This window comes from Lissotriton vulgaris, chromosome 1_1 (genome assembly GCF_964263255.1).
Source record: "Lissotriton vulgaris chromosome 1_1, aLisVul1.2, whole genome shotgun sequence".
Lineage (NCBI taxonomy): Eukaryota > Metazoa > Chordata > Amphibia > Caudata > Salamandridae > Lissotriton > Lissotriton vulgaris.
The window spans coordinates 1,776,992,080-1,777,010,725 of record NC_141685.1 but is presented as its reverse complement, the minus strand read 5'-3'; the positions used below and the strand labels follow the sequence as shown (position 1 = coordinate 1,777,010,725).

The 18,646-nt window shown below is 42.3% G+C and overlaps 1 protein-coding gene across 2 annotated transcripts in view; it reads left to right on the top strand.

Moving 5' to 3' along the window:
- The window catches only part of ANO6 (anoctamin 6), a 503,549-nt gene that overhangs the window by 347,035 nt on the left and 137,868 nt on the right, over positions 1 to 18,646 (top strand). For both annotated transcript variants that reach the window (XM_086919093.1, XM_086919092.1), the window contains exon 5: positions 11,816 to 12,094. In XM_086919093.1, the coding sequence (XP_086775219.1) occupies positions 11,816 to 12,094 (279 nt within the window). The remainder of the gene's footprint in view (positions 1 to 11,815; positions 12,095 to 18,646) is intronic.

Below are 18,646 nucleotides of genomic sequence, written 5' to 3'. Positions count from 1 at the left end.
ATTAATTAACAGTAGGGAAATCGTTGAACTGTGAAGGGGTAAAATGTACTCTTCCCACTCCAGTCTGTGCAACAGTAGCGAAAGCGTTGGACTCTGAAGGGGTAACATTAATTATTCCCAGTCCAGTCTGGGCAATAGTAGGGAAAGCACTGGACTTCGGAGGAGTACAATTTACTATTCTCACTCCAGTCTGTGCAACAGTAGGGGAAGGGTTGGACTTTGGAGGGGTAACAATTACTATTCCCACTCCAGTCTGTGGGTAAAGTACTTCACTTCAAACACATAACATATTACATTCAAAACCAGGTAGATATCCCCTTACGGGCCCTACTAAACATTCTACCGATATGTGGCATGCAACCAATAGGTCGCTGGGATGGGGGAAGAAACTCACTCTAGCAACCAAGTTGTGGGACTCCCAGATGCAGGGTGACCTTTGGAAATCAAAGGGATTTGACTTTGGAAATCAAAGGGATTTGACAAGTGGGAACTATTGGGATTTCACATGTCCGGTACCTCTGGGACAAGGGCGAGATAAAATAATTTGCCACACTTCAGCACCAATATGAGCTAGCAGACTCTGAACACTTTCGCTACACACAGGTGTGACACCTACTTCGATCTCTCCTTCCAGCGGGGTCCACCCCCCCCGACAAAATACTCGACGGTCATTTACCAGAGAAAACCATGTCCCTAATATATAAAAAACCTATGAATAACATGGAAAACCCCCTCCACGCTCTACGGGAAAAATGGGTGAGTGAAGGTATTGAAATTGGAGTGGCATGGCAGGAGGCCGTATCCTCCCCGAGAATAGTCACTATCCCAGCGCGCCTGTGACTGATACAGCTCAAAATCCTTCATAGAGTTTATGTAATAGAGCCCCAACTGCTACAAATGAGAATAGCTGGAGGGGGGACTGTAGGAGGGGATGCACTCATTTAGGCACATTCATTCACATCATTTGGGACTGCACATATATACAATCATATTGGCAAAAAGTACATGAGGTAATCAGCGAGGTTCTAGCAATTTCTCTCCACTCCGAGGCAGGTAGATGCCTCCTCAACATTTGGGAGCCCACTAACTTAAACACTTACCAAACACTATGGGTCACCCTGGGACTTACAATAGCCAAAAGAAATATAGCGCAGGTTTGGGGGCCACACACACACCCAAGATAGTAGACTGGAAAAAAGACATTGATTGGTGGATTCGTAGGGAGAAGACAGTCGATATAGCCCGGGGCTGCCCCCGAAAATGGTCCAAAATCTGGGACCCATAGAACTACTATAGGGGAAATATTTGTAGGCCACCCCGTGGGATTGACTTTGATGATGCCTCTACCCCATGACTACCAATGGAAAGTATTGTTTCGTTAATGATTGCGGTTTGTCTCCACTGTAAGCATATTTGCCAAATCCTTCGTACTGTATGTAAATGTCAGTGACTGTTTATAAAAAGATTTATAAAAAAACACATAACATATATGAAACATAACCCTATTATTTTAAAACAAATATAAAACTCTTAATATGAACTTTACTAATTAACCAAATATATATATATATATATATATATATATATATATATATATATATATATATAAAACAATTAAACAGTTAACACGATTAGTAAATACATGAATATTTATCAATTTAAATAATTGTCATTTATTTTTTGGTTAATTAAATTACCACAATATACCCTCCAAATCTACCAGCCCACACTGAAAATATAACCAAAATAAATGTATCACAATTAACCATCAATTAAATATTAATTAGTAATCTAATAACGAATTATTGATTAATTCATAATTAACTTCCCTACTATACCCATACAAATCCCGCATTCCCACCTATTATATAACTTAAACAAATTCCATTACTCAATTTGCATATTTATTAATCAATTAAATAATGAATCCTAAATGTATAATTAATCATTTCTTTAATAACTTTGCACCATATACCCCTACAAAATGATCAGCCCACACTTAATATGTAGCTTAAAAAATATAATCATTACTTAATTTACATATTTATGAATCAATTAAATAGTTAATAATACATTATTATTACATTTTACTTACATAACTTATACCATATACCCCGACAAACCCAGTAGCCCACACCTAGTTTACAACTTAAAAAAATATAATCAAACAATTTCAATAAGCATTAATTAATTATTAACACATAATTATTACTTAACTTTACACTTTATTCCCCTACAAACCCAGCAGCCCACACCTATATGTAATTTTTAAAATATGATTATTATTACACAGTTTACATAATTAATAATCCGTTATTTAGTTAATAAAATATTATTAATTGTTAGATAAATAACTTCGCACTTCATACACCTACAAAGCCATCAACCTGCACCTACTATATATCTTAAGGAACTGCATTTATTACACAATTTACATAATTAATACATTAAATAATTAATAAAACATGTTAATTCACTTTCTACCCCTCACTCCTACCAACCTAGCAACCTACTACAACAATATAGATTACTATTAACAATAAAATTAATAAAATGTCACTCACTTAAAATTACTACCTATATTTAAAAATATTAACAATCATACAAACACATTTCATTAATATATGAACTAACACACATAAAGAGAGATAAGAAATATTAACAACATTATTGAAAACAATACTACTTACCTTTTAAAATCGATATTGTTGATTAAACGAGCATTCAGGATTTGGGAAAATGGTGTCATGTCTAAATCTACTCCCCTCCAGTGTGGAGTTCCCCAGGGCTCGTCTTTGAGCCCTACCTTGTTTAATGTTTATATGGAAAAATAATTCGATCAACAAGAGAGTAAGGGTCGGGATAAACACTCCCATGCCCCTCATCAAATCAGTGTTACCAACAACAAGAGAGTGTTAATACAAACATCCAACACAGTAGGCAAATAATGAATTAAACAAGCACTACTGAACTTTTAAGAGAGGGAATTATTAACAGTAGGAAAGGATAGGGTGCACGTGCTCAAAGTATTAGCTAAAAAGAACCCTCAGGCCCCAGTGGAACACTGGTAGCCAGTTGTCTTCATTGGGCTCTCTTTGTTAGCTAAGAAGGTGACAGTGAATTAAAAAGAGTATGGGCTACTCCTCGACATTATTTTAATAGGAGGGTAGCTCTAACTCTATTAAAAACAGTGTAATGGAAAAAGTGAAAATTTTCCTGGACTAATGAAAGGTTGTGCAAATTTGAACCAATCAGTCCCTCAACAAAGTGCAAAAAGAAAAACTAAAAAAAGGTCAACATGTTTCTGCTTTACGAGCGCTACTCTGCTCAGCATTCGTCAGGACCAAAGGATTAATACCACTCACTGATCAGAGCACCCAAAAGCGCTCGGAACCAGTGGTAGTTGTATGAAACAATACGACCTGTGAGTGTCGATGCTCTAAGAGGACAGTCTTCCTCAATTTGGAATTCACTCCTTATTGTAGGAGCAACTGTAGTAGTCTGTAGGGATGGACAGAGAGAAGTCTCAGTTGTAAGCCCTTAAGGAATACAGTATATTGATACAATCCAAGCATGTGTACACAACTATCTCCAGCAGAATGCATACAAACAAAAGCCTTTCTTCTCAGTATTGCAATTCTAGACCCAAATATATTGATTGTTTCTAAATATAAACCACACAGTGTCATTGTCTGTCGTGTTTTTAAATAAAATGAATTAATTAGCAGGAGTGGAAAATAGCAAACAAAACAGTGCTCGAGTTCATATAGGTGAAAAACGGATTAGGAGTAGTAGCTCCTTAGCACACCTCTACATAAAGCACACAGGGCACAGTACACTACCAGAGAGGAGGGGGCCGTTAAAAAACTTACTTAGGATTCTTAGGTAAAACGCCCCATGGGCATAGCGGCAGGAGGAAAATCTTCACGTTTGGATTTCTGCCATAAAAGCAACAGAAACGAGTGTATCAGTAACAGTGCCACAATCCCGCCGTTATTTGCCCAAACGCGTTGTCAACTGCACGTTACTTACATTTCACCAAACGCCTCTCCGCCTGTTTACCTACAGGTGACCACGTCCGCCGCCCGCAATAACCAGCACAAAGCCGGAGCTTTCGTTAATAAAAGCGGAGCAAACGGAGGAGGATGGCGTGTGACGCGGCACGTCTTGATCACGTGTCCTAAGTGATCGCGTCAGAATTTTAAAGGCGCCCGTCTGTTTACAGACGTACTAGGGCGCATTCAAAGCGAGCAAATCTGCAAAAGAAGCAGAAAAAGGAACATGATTACAGGAGAAATACCTCAAGGGACGCTATGGCTCTAGTTTAAACAAGGGCAGAGGCAAAAATACAATAGTGTAGTGAAAAGTGGGCAGATGCAGTAATATGCTCTTGATAGTCCCAATAATGAAGGTGTGTATTTCACTCGTAGTTAATCGAAAACTGGGTTTTGTGGAATTATCAGTTTATATCTCAGTATTCATAGGTTAAGTCTATGGTTCAATTATGGCTGTGGCAAAAGAAATTCAGTGAGAACTAGGCAGATGCAATAATATGCCCATCATGGCCCATATATTAGAGCAGTGTGGAATTACATCATAGTCGTTCAAAACCTTAGTATTGTGAAGTTGATAGTTCTTAACACAGTATTAATAGGTCATGACACCGTGGGATATGGATGGGCGCCTAGTTGACAGTGATGGTATATTAAAACTATCTGTGCATGACTGATCCCCATGGGATATCATCGTTCAAGCCATTTTTATGGGTAGAAAGGCGATAAACCCATCGTTGCTCCTTCTCATACAAAGTACCCTCGTCCTTGGTGCTCAACTGTTCTATTATGACCCATTTGACATCATTAGGGCAGTGACCTTGTTCAAGAAAATGAGTGGTCATTTTAGTGGTGTTCCTGCCACATCGGATGTTGCTGCGATGTTCCCCTATTCTGGTCTTGATTTTTCTAGTGGTCATACCTACATATCGGAGACCACACGGACATGTAATTAAGTAGATGACATTACTTGAATTACAGTTAGTGTGGCCTCGTAGGTGCCATGTTTTGCCCTCTTCCAATTGTAGCGTAACATGGTGAATCAGAGGCCCCCCTGACCTGTGTAACCACTTACAATAATATCTCCAACTTTGTAAGTCGCTGTATTGGTAAACACTGGCAAATACTGACCAGCAATGGAAGAAATTGGCGGAAACCACTCTTTTCATATAAAAGAGATAGGAGTCTGCATGATGTTCTAGTACACACTCGCCCTAGAACCAATCAACCCACACATGACACTTCTGTTTTGAATGCTTGGGGTTTGCCATCTATAACTGGCCATTACCCCTGTGGGGGGTGTAGTGTATGCCACCTTACGCCATCCACAAAAACGCTACAATTGGAAGAGGGCAAAACATGGCACCTACGAGGCCACACTAACTGTAATTCAAGTAATGTCATCTACTTAATTACATGTCCGTGTGGTCTCCGATATGTAGGTATGACCACTAGAAAAATCAAGACCAGAATAGGGGAACATCGCAGCAACATCCGATGTGGCAGGAACACCACTAAAATGACCACTCATTTTCTTGAACAAGGTCACTGCCCTAATGATGTCAAATGGGTCATAATAGAACAGTTGAGCACCAAGGACGAGGGTACTTTGTATGAGAAGGAGCAACGATGGGTTTATCGCCTTTCTACCCATAAAAATGGCTTGAACGATGATATCCCATGGGGATCAGTCATGCACAGATAGTTTTAATATACCATCACTGTCAACTAGGCGCCCATCCATATCCCACGGTGTCATGACCTATTAATACTGTGTTAAGAACTATCAACTTCACAATACTAAGGTTTTGAACGACTATGATGTAATTCCACACTGCTCTAATATATGGGCCATGATGGGCATATTATTGCATCTGCCTAGTTCTCACTGAATTTCTTTTGCCACAGCCATAATTGAACCATAGACTTAACCTATGAATACTGAGATATAAACTGATAATTCCACAAAACCCAGTTTTCGATTAACTACGAGTGAAATACACACCTTCATTATTGGGACTATCAAGAGCATATTACTGCATCTGCCCACTTTTCACTACACTATTGTATTTTTGCCTCTGCCCTTGTTTAAACTAGAGCCATAGCGTCCCTTGAGGTATTTCTCCTGTAATCATGTTCCTTTTTCTGCTTCTTTTGCAGATTTGCTCGCTTTGAATGCGCCCTAGTACGTCTGTAAACAGACGGGCGCCTTTAAAATTCTGACGCGATCACTTAGGACACGTGATCAAGACGTGCCGCGTCACACGCCATCCTCCTCCGTTTGCTCCGCTTTTATTAACGAAAGCTCCGGCTTTGTGCTGGTTATTGCGGGCGGCGGACGTGGTCACCTGTAGGTAAACAGGCGGAGAGGCGTTTGGTGAAATGTAAGTAACGTGCAGTTGACAACGCGTTTGGGCAAATAACGGCGGGATTGTGGCACTGTTACTGATACACTCGTTTCTGTTGCTTTTATGGCAGAAATCCAAACGTGAAGATTTTCCTCCTGCCGCTATGCCCATGGGGCGTTTTACCTAAGAATCCTAAGTAAGTTTTTTAACGGCCCCCTCCTCTCTGGTAGTGTACTGTGCCCTGTGTGCTTTATGTAGAGGTGTGCTAAGGAGCTACTACTCCTAATCCGTTTTTCACCTATATGAACTCGAGCACTGTTTTGTTTGCTATTTTCCACTCCTGCTAATTAATTCATTTTATTTAAAAACACGACAGACAATGACACTGTGTGGTTTATATTTAGAAACAATCAATATATTTGGGTCTAGAATTGCAATACTGAGAAGAAAGGCTTTTGTTTGTATGCATTCTGCTGGAGATAGTTGTGTACACATGCTTGGATTGTATCAATATACTGTATTCCTTAAGGGCTTACAACTGAGACTTCTCTCTGTCCATCCCTACAGACTACTACAGTTGCTCCTACAATAAGGAGTGAATTCCAAATTGAGGAAGACTGTCCTCTTAGAGCATCGACACTCACAGGTCGTATTGTTTCATACAACTACCACTGGTTCCGAGCGCTTTTGGGTGCTCTGATCAGTGAGTGGTATTAATCCTTTGGTCCTGACGAATGCTGAGCAGAGTAGCGCTCGTAAAGCAGAAACATGTTGACCTTTTTTTAGTTTTTCTTTTTGCACTTTGTTGAGGGACTGATTGGTTCAAATTTGCACAACCTTTCATTAGTCCAGGAAAATTTTCACTTTTTCCATTACACTGTTTTTAATAGAGTTAGAGCTACCCTCCTATTAAAATAATGTCGAGGAGTAGCCCATACTCTTTTTAATTCACTGTCACCTTCTTAGCTAACAAAGAGAGCCCAATGAAGACAACTGGCTACCAGTGTTCCACTGGGGCCTGAGGGTTCTTTTTAGCTAATACTTTGAGCACGTGCACCCTATCCTTTCCTACTGTTAATAATTCCCTCTCTTAAAAGTTCAGTAGTGCTTGTTTAATTCATTATTTGCCTACTGTGTTGGATGTTTGTATTAACACTCTCTTGTTGTTGGTAACACTAATGTTTATATGGCCCCACTGGAGGAGGTAGTAGCCCCTTTCGGGATTAAATCCGTCACCTACGCAGAAGACACCCAATTAGTCGTCTCGCTGACGCAACAAGTGGGATGTTCGGATAACCTTTCGGCCTGCCTCACTGGAATCTTTTCCTGGATGACCAGCTCAAAGCTCAAACTGAACGGAGCAGAAACTGAGATCCTGATCCTGGGCCATCAATTTACATCTCTGCCCAAAGCCTTTTGGCCGCCCTGTATGGGCGAGCTGCCTCTACCGAAAGAGAAAATCAAAAGCCTAGGGGTTTGGATTGAGCCCTAACTAACCTTTAGGACACATGCCCAGAAAGTCGCGGGCTTGTGCTTCGGCCTGCTTCGGGCAGTGCGGAAAGTTCTCCCTCTCTTGCCCTTTCAGTCCAGGAAACTATTGATCCAGGGATTAATTTTATCCAGACTGGACTATAGCAACGCCCTACTCCTGGCAGCGCCAGAAGCCACCATTAATATCTTGCAGCGGGTGCAGAACGCTGCTGCCAGGATGCTTATGGGGGCCCCAAGAAGAGCGTCTGCCAAACCGTTGCTGAGAGCTCTCCACTGGCTTCCAGTTTGTGAGCGAATCGCCTTCAAATCATCTTGCATTGCCCATAAGACACTCCAAGGCAAAGGTCCTTCGGCCCTGAGGAGCCTGATTTGTCCCTACAGACCCCCTCGGGCCCTCCGATCGGACCTGGATAATCTTGCCATAGTTTCTAGAGTGAGGAAGGCCCGCACAGGAGGCCGCCGTTTTTCTGTAAATGCGGCAAAAAACTGGAACGCTCTCCCTAGGCATATTCGGACTGAACCTTCCCACCTTAAGTTCCGAAAGTTGCTTAAAACTTTTCTTTTCCCTAAAACACATTAAATTCCGGTTCCTTTTGAGTTTTCTGTTACCTGTTAGGCAGCGCTGGGACGCTCTTGGGCAGCCATGCGCTTTACAAATCAAAATTCAATTCCAACGATATTTCTGCAATGCAATATTTTTCTATCACAATATTTTTTTTCTCGATATTTCTGCAGCATGATATTTCTAATCCGATACTTGGTCAAAACACCATGAATGAAGTTTTATATAGTAAAACTTTGCTTACCTGTAGAAAATTACCTTCACAATATTTTTATCCTTGATATTCTTGACAAGATATTTTGTCCCACGATTTTTTTGTTTCTGATATTCCGTCTAAATAACTCATCAATGTGAATTAGGCAGAATCCAGGCCCTTGTGGATCTCTTGTTCCTTCTACAACAATATCTTGCAAATTGGCTCATTCTGGCAGTGAGAGTTTGCAGGTAATTTCCCACCTGACACCCATGTAAATTGCTCCTGTCTATGGCAGGATAAAGGGCCTTTTTTAGGCTCACTGTTCCCCCCAACGAGGCAGAGGGCCGCCTGCCATATTTAGAGGTCACCCCTACCTGGTAGTAACCGAGTAGGCTGAAGAACTAAGAGGCGCTTACGTTTAGGTTGTGCCTACATAGAGTTAGGTTCAAAGGAGGTCTTTTGGCTTTGAAACTGGAACTGCTCATTGCAGCGTCACTTGTAAAGTTGGAATGAAAAGGTAAAGGTTTAAAGATTATTTCTGAAGTACAGAAAGTTGCCATTATTTCTGGAACTGAATGGAAAACTATTCCATTGGAGGGTGGACAGGTAATGTACTGCTCGATATTCGAACAGAAGAAACTAGAACTTGTCCAGATCTCATAGAAAATCGAGCTTGCTAGCAGGTTCATAAATGCATCATTTTTACAGAGAAAATTAACTCCCAACCACAGAGGCCTGATGGACAAGGGATAGAACCTTATGTTTAGTACACATTTCACAATCAATCAATATAATGTTCAAAGCACTGAAATGATACGAGCCCGTGAACGGGTTCTGGCCAGCACCTTGGCTACTGTATTCTAAAAGCAACTCTTCATATACTGAGGAAGGCCCAGATTAATCATGTGTCCATAGTCTAGTTTGGATATCACCAGGTACTTCATCTCTAGAAAACCTCCCTGAGTAAGAACAGTATATAGACGCACTTAATCTAAGTGTTCCTGTTCATTTCTTTACTGGGTGTGTTGAAGGAGTTTACATTACAGACTGGCCAGAGAAAGAGGGTGGGCCCCAATTACATTGGGCATTCACCCACTCGGACACATTCCATCTATATGGCACTGCTCAGCAGCGTTCTTTACTAGTGTGGACAACCAAAGGACAAAGCTCAGTGTTCTGCTCTGTCTAAAATTGCTGAATTGCTTAATAGTTGGTATAGCAGACTCGTATGCCTCTATTGCAGTGTCCAGTACATAACGGGGGTTCAGATGTAAACTGGGATTGTTTTCTGTTTCTATCAGTTCGATGAAGTGTTTGAGAAGTGACATCTTCAAGAAAACAAATTGAAAATGAGGTGGCAGGAAGAAGGAAAGAAGCAGAGCCAGTACTAGTAGGCAAGCCAGTTGGTAACAACAGAAGACCAAAGGGTTCCTACTGTGATATAAACTAAAGATATTTCGAGGTCTGAATCGTTTTTGGCCACTATAGGTGTGGCAGGGTATACTCAGACATGAGTCCCTTGCTCACTGCACCATCAGGATTCAAGCAAGCCGGGCCGACGACGGCTGAAATGCCAGAAACCGGTCCCCGGAAGCTTGTCTCCTTTCTGGTGAAGAATTGGCTTGGTAGTTTGGTCTGCCCTGTTCCCATGATGCACTGGGCCAGGGACAGACTAATTTGCATATAGTCAGGTTCTGAGCTGGGATGGTGCAGTGAGCTAAATAACGGTGATGGATCAAGCCCTGATCTTTGGACTGGGTAAGAGTGGTCTGCTTAATTCAGACACTCTGTTCATCACCACCCCCTTTTCTGAATCGTTTTTGGCCACTATAGGTGTGGCAGGGTATACTCAGACATGAGTCCCTTGTCACTGCACCATCAGGATTCAAGCAAGCCGGGCCGACGACGGCTGAAATGCCAGAAACCGGTCCCCGGAAGCTTGTCTCCTTTCTGGTGAAGAATTGGCTTGGTAGTTTGGTCTGCCCTGTTCCCATGATGCACTGGGCCAGGGACAGACTAATTTGCATATAGCCAGGTTCTGAGCTGGGATGGTGCAGTGAGCTAAATAACGGTGATGGATCACCATCCCCTTTTCTGAATCGCAGCAGCAAAGCAACTTTGTAAAGGACAGAGTGCCCACAAAAAAGACTAGGAGAAATAAGAATTGATAAGGAGTGAAAGACAGGAAATGGTAGTCACAAACAGTGAGAGAAAGAGTTGCAGCTGCATCAGTGCAGAATTAATTGAGAAGATGTGGGCGAGCGAGGAAACGTAGCACCAATAGGGGTGGGGGGTGGCTGAGAGGTAAGTCAAGCATTGCAGAATAAATTCACCAGAGGTGAACCTACTGACCTGAATACTAATACTGTCTCCAAGCCACAATTTGTGGGGACAAAGCAAAAAAGACGACAGACGCAGAAGCCTTGGCACTAAATGGAGGAATCCAAGTTCCAGTGATGCAGAAAAAATAAAGATCCAAACGCAAAAGAGTACAAATGCGAACATGTTGTAAAATATATAGAGAAGCAATTTTCAATGGAACAGTGATGAGGGACAGAGTAACAACACAAAAGTCATGTTTGCACTGCCATTATAGTGCATTGAACAATATGTGTTGCAGTCCACATGTGGCATTTAGCTTCCAGTCCCTGAGTACACTTTGTACACCCTATACTGGGAACCTGCATGCAAGTTAAATTTGCCAATTAGGAAAAAAACAATTTCATCATAGTTAAATGAGGTACACATGCACTTTACTACTGGTTAGCAGCGGTAAAATGCACAGAATTCTAAAACCATCAAAAATATATGGGCCATAAAAATCTAGTTTGACCACACAGAAAAGGGTGATTTCCTAGCAAAATGTCCTGAAATTCCTGTTCTAAATAAGAAATGCACTTTTATAACTTTGAAAAAGTATCCCAATGAACCCTTTTTTAATTATATCTAGAGAAGGTTTATATTAACTGAATTAATTACTGTGACTTGAGCACGCTATTCTATTCGAAATTAGAAAAGCTTTAATAATGATCATATTTTATAATATATTTCATAAAGGCTTACACTGTAACAGTTCATGCAATATAAAAAAACACCTGTTATTCTGAAGACAAAAAAATAAAATATAACGTTCGTTCTCCTGACAATGTGCATTTCTCTTTTGCAGGTTGTAGATGAGAAGCTGATATTTGTAAAAGTGCATGCACCGTGGGACGTCCTCTGCACGTATGCCGAGGTTATGCATATCAAGCTCCCTTTAAAGCCTAATGATTTGCAAGTACCCGACTCGCCCTTCAGTTGGTTCACAAAATTTTTCAAAGTCAGTGAATATATTATAAAGCCAGAGCAAGATTTTTTCACTGCTCCATTTGAGAAGGACCGGCTGCAAGACTTCCACATTCCTGACAAAGACCAGTTTTTTAACCCATCAACGAGAAGTCGAATTGTAAGTTTACATTTTGACAGCACATGTGTTATGTCCTTAAAGTCGGATAAGCCAGACGGAGTTCCTATGTTTAAAACGTAACTCAAGAAAACGAATTGTAGGGTGTTTTGCGAAAGACAGCTATTTAAACCTTGATATGAACAAAATCAAATTTGAAGTTTGTAAATGCTTATACTGATTTTTTTGTTACATTCTTACACATAACTAAATGTAACCATCGACAACATATGTTTAGCTTATCTTGTACATTTACAGATATTATATTGTAGTATAAATTCAGGATTATGTGTAGGGGCATACAAATGCCACTTATGTAGTCTTAGGGAGCTATAGCCAAAAACTCAGGGGATGTGTCCGTAAATGTGCCTGGCCGAGAAACAGTAATGTTTATTATATTTTCTGAAATGGATTAAATAAAACCATTTCAAGTCTCAATGTTTTTATTTTGTGTCCAAAAAACATTTTGTAACAAAAAATGATCTTAGACTACACTGCATAATGCAGTGATTATTGGCTTATTTTAACTTTGATTGGATACAAATGAAAAGAAAGGCATTTAGCAAAGATTTACAAATCTAGTAGACTCTCTATAGAAACAAATTTGCAAAGACGCATATATTGGGCAAGTTGCGGGTGAAATGAGTAGCAGAGGATATGTGCATTTTAATGACCGGATCTTCTTAAATGCTGTTAAGAATGATAATATTCTTATTTCATTCTATCATGAGCCCAAATGTAGTGCTTTTTGGTAATTAGCATAATCCTGCCTTTATTTTTAGAATCACAATTCTAAAGATAGGTGAGATAAGTAAATCTAGCTTTTAGAATTACCTTTGTTACTGTTAAATAAATATGAATACATGTAGATAAACCCAAACTGACATTTGTACCTTAAAATGACTCTCCTAAAAGTCCGATTTTAGCAGCAGATCCTATATCTTTCAAAGAAAATACAAAATATATAATCCTATCTCTGTATCTTCGCATCCTACTGCAGATGAAAAGGAGAAACACCTATTACATCTATCTAATATGCTGATATCGGTGGCTTTGACACAGTAAAGAATACAAAAAAAGTGATGGATGGAATGCTTGAACTAATCTCAGCCACTGGTACTTTCTCAGGGCTTCATCCCAACCCATAGTTATTTTCCCACCATGCCACCTCAGATTGGAACCATCCATATGCAAATCAGTTTTAATGCTGCTCCAATGGGAACAGTCCAGCCCCAACTGGTAGGCCAGGTCCTCCAGAACCGTAACACAACCAACCTAGGACTTAGTTCACCCTATTTAGAACTCACAAGCCAGGTATTGCTTGGTTCCATTGACACTAGGACTGTCACTGATGTATTAACGTATTATTGGGATATTACGAGATAGTGAACAGTTTTTCTTTTACTGCATCACATATTTTCACAACTGGATGTAACATTACTTGTTTGCAGTTCTAGACTCTAGGAGCTAATGTAATAATCACATTATCAAACAATATGTCCAAGTCCCAAAGATGGAACTATAACACAGGGCTCTGGATGCAAAGTACAGAGCTAAACACTAATCCAAATCTGCTACTGCTATGAATTGTTTAATTGCTTCTTCAGCTTGTGATACAATGTTTGTTTGAGGAGCAAAGGATAATATAGGAGCAAAATATATTGTTATGATTAAAATCACTATATTACATTTTTCTATATGTATTGCTGGCATACCACCCAATGACTAATTAGGAGCAAATAACATTTTCTGCAGATCTAGGAGATATTCCTGACTTTATTTCCCAATCTTTATGTAATATAGAAACCTGTATAGGATTGTTGGAAATACCTTGTCTGTAAGCAGACACTCCTCGATGAGAGCAGATCGTTGTTGCAAATGTGGTAGCCCTGCCGTTTGACTTACTTGTGTTGCTGCTGACCGGGAGACGCTGGGAGTGCCCGGGACCCCTCATAATCACCGCGGACATTCGCCTGCACCGCCGCCCTCACCGCCAGTACTGCTGCTGCCAGGGCTGAACTACACTGCCCGGCAGCACTTGCGGCCTGTTACCAGCGCGGGCGGAAAGCACCAGGAGGCGCTTAAAAGGAGTGCAGGGCTCCGGTGGAGCGTGAGCCCTGCCGTTTGACTTACTTGTGTTGCTGCTGACCGGGAGACGCTGGGAGTGCCCGGGACCCCTCATAATCACCGCGGACCTTCGTCTGCACCGCCGCCCTCACTGCCAGTACCGCTGCTGCCAGGGCTGAACTACACTGCCCGGCAGCACTTGCAGCTTGTTACCAGTGCGGGCGGAAAGCGCCAGGAGGCGCTTAAAAGGAGTGCAGGGCTCTGAAGGACTGGGTTCTTTAAGACCCAGCGGTGCCAGGGCACAACACCTGAAACCTTCGTGGGTAACCTGCTCCGGCGTACGAATGACAGAGACACGGGACACTTCCTTCGGCGTCAAAGATTCAAGGTTTATTTGCTGCAGGGAACACAGATATCACGACAAGTACAACTCGTGCAACTTGGGGAGACTGCTTCAAATTGGTTCTGTGGATCGCTCCTTTTATACAGTTTTTACCCATAGGACAACATGGTACACAAAAGTTTACAACCCAGTTCCCACCATTATCCCCCAGAGGGGTCGCTTTGGTCACTTTGATACACATAAGGTCCGGAACATAAGTGCGGAAACATTTGGCGGTTCCCAACTGTAAAAACCCATCTTCCCAACATTAGTGCATTCCAATCGGCAGTAAAACAGATCGAAATAGGAACAAAGGCAGGTGCAGAGGAAGACGGAGACAGTGGGGAGATCGGAAAGGGTGTAAAAGGGGAGGTATCGGGAAACACGAGATACAGGCATCAAAGGGACGTGCCTAATGAGATGCACGGCTGAGACAATAAACCGGCACGGCGAGATGAGCCTCGAGCGGGGCCATCTGCCTTACAGTATCATCCCCCTCGTCATAAAGACACTTACAAAGGACATGTGTCTTCCGCAAATATCTTGGGAGTCCCAGGGTCGCGAAGCGGACAGCGTCCGTTCGCTGGCTACTTGAGGGCAAGAGACAAAATGGATGCCGTATCTAAGATGGAACCCGTGGGTACAGATGAAAAACCCACATAACAAACGAACGGTTTAAGTTAGCACAGCGAAACTGCGCACACTTACTAAACTCGTCATTTGCGGTTCATAGATACCAGACTCGACCATATTCGTGCGAGTCGAAAACACCACTTACAATTGTCACGGAACCTCAGACGCTCCTTTTGCCCTCATGTAGGCAAGCACTAGTCGGAATCATATTCGATATTCATCAGACCATCGAGATGTTGCTGTAGCATAGCTCTGTCCAACCGAGTCCCCTTGGTAACAGGTGGCTGTCTCATACACGTTGTAGCACAGAGGCCACATAAGGCAGGACCACACTGCACACAAAGGCAACACGTGAACAGGAACACTACAACGACTCCGATGATCATCAGAATCTTCCAACCCCAAGTCGACATCAGGCCCCAAAACCATCCAAGTAGCGTCCAATCCCCTACATCCACGTGTATGGATTCAGAGATCTTATGCAACCTCGAGATGGCTTGATAGACAGTTGGAGCGTTATCTGGAATGAAAATGCAGCAGCTCGAATGGATCACCTTACATACCCCACCTCGATCTGCTAAGATGACATCTAAAACCATACGGTTTTGTAACGTCATAAGTCTATCCGCCTGAAGTTCAGTGGTGATATTACCAAGGGCACTAGCAGTAATATTAGCTGTCGATTCTACCACTCGAGTCAACTGTCTCAGGTTCCTACTATTAACCATAGGTCCCCAAAACGGGAGGAAACCCTTGAAAAAGTCTCCTGCCTCTTGACCGGCAGTATCCTCTTCGCTAATTACGCCTCGCTCAACTCTAATCTTATGATAATCGGCATCTGCAGTGAACGTCGGAGGCAACAAATTTGCAATGAAGCATGAGCCCATGAAGTCAGCGGGCAACCATGCGTATGCACGATCATGACAGATAAAGTATGTACCCTTGGCAGCCAGAAACACAGGGGACGAGAACATCGGCAGGATGTAATTTTCAGTGCAAGCACTTGCTCCAAGTCGGGCTTGCGATCTTCGACCACGACCCATGAGACAAAAATTACCAATGTGGGGTACGACCCATATCGGAGGCGAGCTTTTAAGCTGCTTTTCACTGGTGAACACACTATATTCACCTCTACTTAGGACCCTATAGGCTTGTATCTCTTCTTCGGGAATAAGCGAGGGATCATAGATATCGCTATCTAAATCCTCTATTGCTATCGACAAAGGTTTTTGATACGAGGTAGGACCAGAGTAGGGAGAACGTGGTTCTCGAATGGGGTGGAAACCCAGTGCGCTTCGAAACATTATCTGAAATGCTCGAGCAGACCCTTGGGAACTATACGGTAACACCAGATATGGAATTCCCTTATCCGTAGTATGTGGCATCAACCCACACACCCAACAATTAGTAGTGTTAACCACTAACTGATGCTGATGAAGGAGCTGAATAAAGGAATTATTTCGGAATTCTACACGTCTAGCCTGTTCGTGTTCGGGTAACATATGAAAGGAATGAGGAGAAACAGTGGAGATAAGTTTAGGGTCAGGAGTAGGAGTAGGTGTAGTAGAAGGTAAGAAGTAAGACATCGTGTAATACACCCCACCCGCCAATAATGCAGAAGCAGTCAAAAACAATACAAATAGTTGGAATATAAAGCATTTGGTGCGACTGAGTTGCTGCAGCTTGAATCTATGAGCCTGAGCTCCTTCCAAATCATTCAGCTTCGAGAATGCCATTCCCTACGACCGTCCGCAACGTTTCTTGACGCACTTCGTTCTGTGTAGCAATAGTCAATCCCTAGGAGTTCCCAGGAACCGACGGCCTTTAACCTAGCGTCAAGACCTACTATCCAGAAGGAAGTACGCGCGCGGCCCTACGGCCTTCAATGCACAATATATATGTATGCAAAAACAATGTCTCTCAGCTATGGAAGCAAAAAGTGTAAGGAACGAAGCTCAATGAATATATACAAAATAATTACAATGATATGAATGTTCAAACTGATCACGGAAAACGGGATAATGCAGTTGTCAATACAACAAAGCAGGATCTTTTATTAGTCTTTAGTGCTAGATCGTAAAAAGTATCGAGTTTTCCCAGGACGTGTCTGTTCGTCGAACAAAGGATCCGTTGAAGGGACAGCGTCCTGTTGATCAGCTGAATGTTTTGGTCTTGAGTCCTTCTCTGACAATCGTTCAACAGTGTCTCTCTGCTGCACTGAGGATTCTCCGACAGGTTGTGCGTCGCTAAAAGGTACAAACGCCGGCAATCCTTCGGTTTCAGTTGATGCAATGCCTTTCCTCACCCACGAGTCTGCTGGCAACGGGATGGGGACTTTCTTTGTGTGGGTGGCGTGCACCCAATTCTTCCGCCCCTCAAGACGAACTGCAGTTCTCGTGGCAAGGAGGACCTGATAGGGTCCGGTAAACCTCGGGTCCAAGTTGTTCTTGCGCGAAAAGTTCCGCGTCACCACCCAATCTCCGGGCTGGAGCTGGTGGCCTGGACCCTCCGTCTGCGTCGGCAATGCTTCGTGAACCTGTTGGTGAATTAACCTCAGTTTAGCAGTCAAGTCATGAAGATAATCGATCAACATTGGGTACTCAAGATCACGAAAAATACCTGGCCTAGGAACCCCCCACACATTCGCAGGACGACCGAACACTATTTCATAGGGACTAAGCCCTACTCGGGAATGTACAGTCGCCCTAGTTGACAGTAATGCTAAGGGTAAAGCGTCAGGCCACGAAAGACCAGTCGTAGCCTGAATCTTTGCTAGCTTTAGTTTAAGGGTGCCGTTATACCCTTCAACCAAACCAGCTGACTGGGGATGATTGGCGCTGTGGAATTTCTGATTAATTCCAAGGCCCTTACACACACTCTTCATCACACTACCCACAAACTCACTTCCGTTATCTGACCACACGACTCTAGGCATTCCATACCGAGGAAAGTATTCCTTCAGTAGGATTTTCGCAGTAGACAAAGCAGTATTGTCTTTGAGAGGATAAGCCTCGATCCATCCGGAGAATGCGCAAACCACAACTAAAACGTATTTCAGGTTATTGCATCTCTCCATATGGATGAAGTCCAATTGAATCACCTCAAAGGGGCATGAAGGGGGAGCAAAACTGCCAGGAGGAGTTGGGGTTCCTTTGCCAGGATTGTACATCATGCACACCATACAATTCTTCACCAGACGTTCAGCACATTTCGTGATACCATCATTCTTCCATACAGGAGACAACAATTTGCAAATACCTTTCGCGCTAATATGTGCCAACCCATGCGCCATTGTCACAACAGCCAGCACATACGCATCCGGTAACATCCATCTCTTCTGATCAGACAAATCAATCCAACAACCATTCGCATCCAACTTTCCCGTACTTTCTTTCCACTTCGTCTTTTCAGTGTCGGTGGCCTCATTCTGAATTGCTTTCACACTCTCGATAGTATCCTCACACATGCTCGAT